The 4224-nt window shown below is 37.2% G+C and overlaps 1 protein-coding gene across 1 annotated transcript in view; it reads left to right on the forward strand.

Moving 5' to 3' along the window:
* LOC109831365 (protein MIZU-KUSSEI 1-like) overlaps positions 239-4224 on the forward strand; it is a 5889-nt gene continuing 1903 nt past the window's right edge. The window contains exon 1 of the mRNA XM_020398695.1: positions 239-290. Coding sequence (XP_020254284.1) covers positions 239-290 — 52 coding nt within the window. The remainder of the gene's footprint in view (positions 291-4224) is intronic.

Genomic DNA, 4224 nt, shown 5'->3' on the forward strand with positions numbered 1-4224 from the left:
TATTATGAGCATCTGGTTCACCACACATTTGTGTATTTCAAATACCCAAAGGGAGCAATCAGTGGAAGTCAAGGTATCAACTGGTATAGTGATAGGTATTGAATACTATTTGCTACTTGCATGACGATGAAAGGTTTACTACTTGCAAAACTATCCGCTGATAATGAAGTCAACGCTGTATGATTAGCCAAATGAAAGGTAAATATTATGCTATGGGCAACAAGAAACCCACACAAAGATGACAATGCAAATAAAGATGCAACAAAACAAAACTAACTCCTACAATGAAGGTCAGTAGATGTGAGTCAAGTAGATCAATATCGACGTTGCAACCAAGATAACTGCATCAAAGAAACTGAAGTTGACTCAGTCATAAAAACTAGATGTGATGTCCAAAAGGTTCTAGGTTCAAATCGAATAAGAAGCTAACTTCATCATTAGCTCGCATATTGCAACAAAATAGGTATTAATGGATCTAAGTTCAATTAGCCACAGTGGAAGCAGGACTTCTGCTTAGAAATTCCGACTTAAGGAAATCAAGCAACGAGAAGATATAACAAATGCAATCAGAACTCAGAACCCTTAGTTTCCCTTAGTTCATCCCCTAATAGCATAATATTTGTTATCCCAATTTAGGGGTGTAAAGGGAAGGGAATCCCTTCCCTTCTTTTCTCTCTCACCTATTTTCCCTTAATAACTTTCCTTACCCCGTTGAAATCCAAACACAGCATTAAAATAAGGGAAAAGATGAGATCTTGATCGAATCCGTACCGTCTTCGAGAGGGACGAGACACTCGTAGGAGATCTCGAACTGGAACCGATTGAGAAACGCCGCAAGGTTGTCGAGTACTGTCACGTTCGTGATGTTGACCGTGCTCATCTCGAAAACCCTAGGCCCCCAAAACCCTCATCAACGCCCCCACCAAAACCCTAGCCGCCAAAATCGTCAGAGATAGAAGAAGAAAGCGATAGGAGGCGAGATGATGGAGATTACAGCTGTTGATTTTAGCAGCTATTGGTGAGGGAAATATGTAGATGCGGTCAGAAGAAAGCGATGGGTTGCCCCCCGGCCCTGGGTTGCCCCAGCCCCGGGGCTTGGTGGGCTTACCCCAGGGCTGGCTAATACGTACAATAGTGTTAGTAACTGGCGCTGTCCAAAAGCCCGCCGGGCCCGGGGTGGCCCGGAAACTCCGGGCTAGACCCGGGATCAGGGGCCCGAGCTCGGTCCGCCGTCGACGGCCAAGACTCGGAAGCGCACGCCCCGGGTGCCCAGGCCTGGCCGCGGTACTATGGTGGCCGGTCGGCATAGAAACAAAAAACGGACCGGAGCTGCCCGGTCGGGCCCCAAATGGTGCACCTTGCTGACGCGCGTTGGGGGCGGCAAAAATCTGGGTCGGCCAAACGAAAAAAACGGTCACCAAATGACGATTGGGTCGTGTGGGACAGCCCAGCCATAACGGTCATATTGGCCGTTTGATCGTTTTGCCCCTAAAAACGGTCAAAAAACGACTATTTTGTGAGGGTTTTTTGGTCACTTGCCTAGGAGGCTGCCTCTATAAATAGAGGGGGGTATTTACTTCTTCTCCTCACACCAAAACTCATCTACTTCTCTCTACTACTCTCTTATATAATCTTATACCCTCTTATACTATCTAATAATCTCTTATACTTTCTAATCCTTCTAGCAAATGGCTTCCGAATCTGATTATGAAGAGCAAAACCTATCTCCTACCGATCTTGACATGAGTCCTCCTACAATAGCTACTCCTACCGATCCTACCTGTGTTAATCCCGAATCCGATGGCGACGAATCTGCACCAAGAGCTCCTAAAAGGCCGAGATCCGATGTGTGGAATTTTTTTGAGAAGATAGACGTCACCAAGGATGAACACGGTAGGATCCTCACCTAGAAGGCTAAATGTGCGTTGTGCGGCCAGACTTTCTAAGCTCATCAAAAGAGCAGCACCAACCATCTCAAACGCCATATAGAAAAACACAACAAAGGTCAGAATCCTCAAGGTGATATACGACAATCTATGATTTTCCAATCCTCCTCTTCTGGTAGTCTCGGTAGTTGGAATTATGACGTTGCCCGAGCTAGGAAACGCGTAATCAGGTTTATCATTCTTAAAAACATTCCTTTTAAATTAGTAAAAGATGATGAATTTGAAGATATGTTTAGAGATGATTTTTATCCCGTATTTCTAAATTTTCTCGTCAAACCTGTCAACGTGATATTTTAAAACATTATCAGGAGGAACAAGGAAAAATAATTTCTTATTTTAAAAATTTAAACTGTAATTTTTTTTAACTTATGATATTTGGACATTTAGAGCACAAACTGGTTATTTATGTATCACAGCACACTGGATTGATAAAAAATGACAAATGTTTAAAAGAGTTGTTTCCTTTATTATAATTGAAGAGTCACATACTGGTATTAATATTATAAATTAATAATTGAAGAACTTATGAAACTAGAAATTGATCAAAGAATATTTTTTTTCTTTCACTAGATAACGCAAGTAATAACAATGTAGCTGTTGATTTTATCAAAACAACTATGTCATTACCATGTCATGGTGATCTTTTTCATATTAGATGTATCTGTCATATTTTAAATTTAATTATTCAAAGTGTATTTACTGAAATTAAACCTATGATAAAAAAAAGTTAGAACAGTTGCTAATATGCATAATGCTTCTGTATAAAGAATTAAAAGATGGAAGTAATTTTGCAAAAGAAAAAATTATAAGTCCAGACTAATTCCAAAAGATGTTGACCATAGGTGGAATTCCACCTATGCAATATTTAGCGTGATAATAGAATATAAAGAAATTATAAATAATTTTATAAATTATTATGCTTTTAGTTCTAGCTCTGGTAGCACTTATGGAACAACTGAAAATGAATGGATAATTATATATAATTTAAATAAGATGTTACAAGTTTTTTATGATGCTACAATGTTATTATCTGGCTGTTATTATCTAACTATTACTTTAGCTGTTTTACAAATTTTAAATATTCAAAAAAAATTAGAATGATACTTTTGGAGCTATAGTTTTTCAAATGGAGAGCAAATTTAATAAGTATTTTAGGTCTATTCCTCATATTTTTGGTTTTAGGGTTATTATTGATCCATGATTGAAGGATATTGACCTTCGAAGTTTGTTACAATCATTGCATGGTGGACAGATTATAGACTTAGATGATGGATCCACCATTACTGCTATTTCTTATCATTTAGCTATTAGAAATTATTTTCAAACTTATATGATGAGTATGCAGCTAGACATGGTATAACTGCACAACAGTCTACAGCTTCGGTGCCTTCGAGCTCAGGCCGAGGTAAAAGTGTAAGTTTTGATAGATATGCAATGGTAGCTGAGCTAATTGATGGATGTTGACTTGGATCATCATTAGAGGTTTCTGAAATAGATGAATATTTATCTGTGTTTTTAGTTAAATGTCAAGGAAATGTTTTAGATATTTTACAATGGTTGAGAGTATATGGATCAGTTTCATATCCTATACTTTCACCATGGTTCGTGACTTACTAACAGTACAGGTTTCGATGGTAGCTTCGGAATCCGTCTTCAGCACAGCAGGACGTTTGATCGACGACCACAAGACATACTTAGATCAGTATACTGTACAAGCAGTGATGTGCTTACAAGATTGGTGAAGGTACGAGAAGCGAACGCAAGATATCGATCGGATGACTGGAATTGAAGATAAATTTAAAGAGTTAGGATTAACAGATAGATATAAAGATTAAACAATATTCATCAAATTGTAATTTTTATTTCTTAGCTTTAAATTTATAATGAATTATTTTAAAAATAGTTACAAATGATAGTGATATAGGTGAGTAGGTACCAACCTAGTTGAGATGTACTCATCTATTATGATGCGACGAATTCGAAATAAATTTATACTCGTAAAGGATTTACTGACTATTAATAAAGAAGTTATTTTTATCATCTTTTATTTTTATAATTTTTTTATTTGTAATTTATGTCATTTCAAGTTATTAATACTATTGTTATTTTTTATTAGCATTTTCTGTAATTTCTTATGTATATTTTAATTTTAAAATTTAAAGAGATTTAAAAAAATAAAAAATAAAAATAAAATTTAAAAAATCCGTACCGGCCCGGAGCCTGGCCCGCTCAGGCCCGGGCCCAAATGGACAGGCCTATTAGTAACGTATACAGGTTT

Source organism: Asparagus officinalis, chromosome 2 (genome assembly GCF_001876935.1).
Source record: "Asparagus officinalis chromosome 2, Aspof.V1, whole genome shotgun sequence".
NCBI lineage: Eukaryota > Viridiplantae > Streptophyta > Magnoliopsida > Asparagales > Asparagaceae > Asparagus > Asparagus officinalis.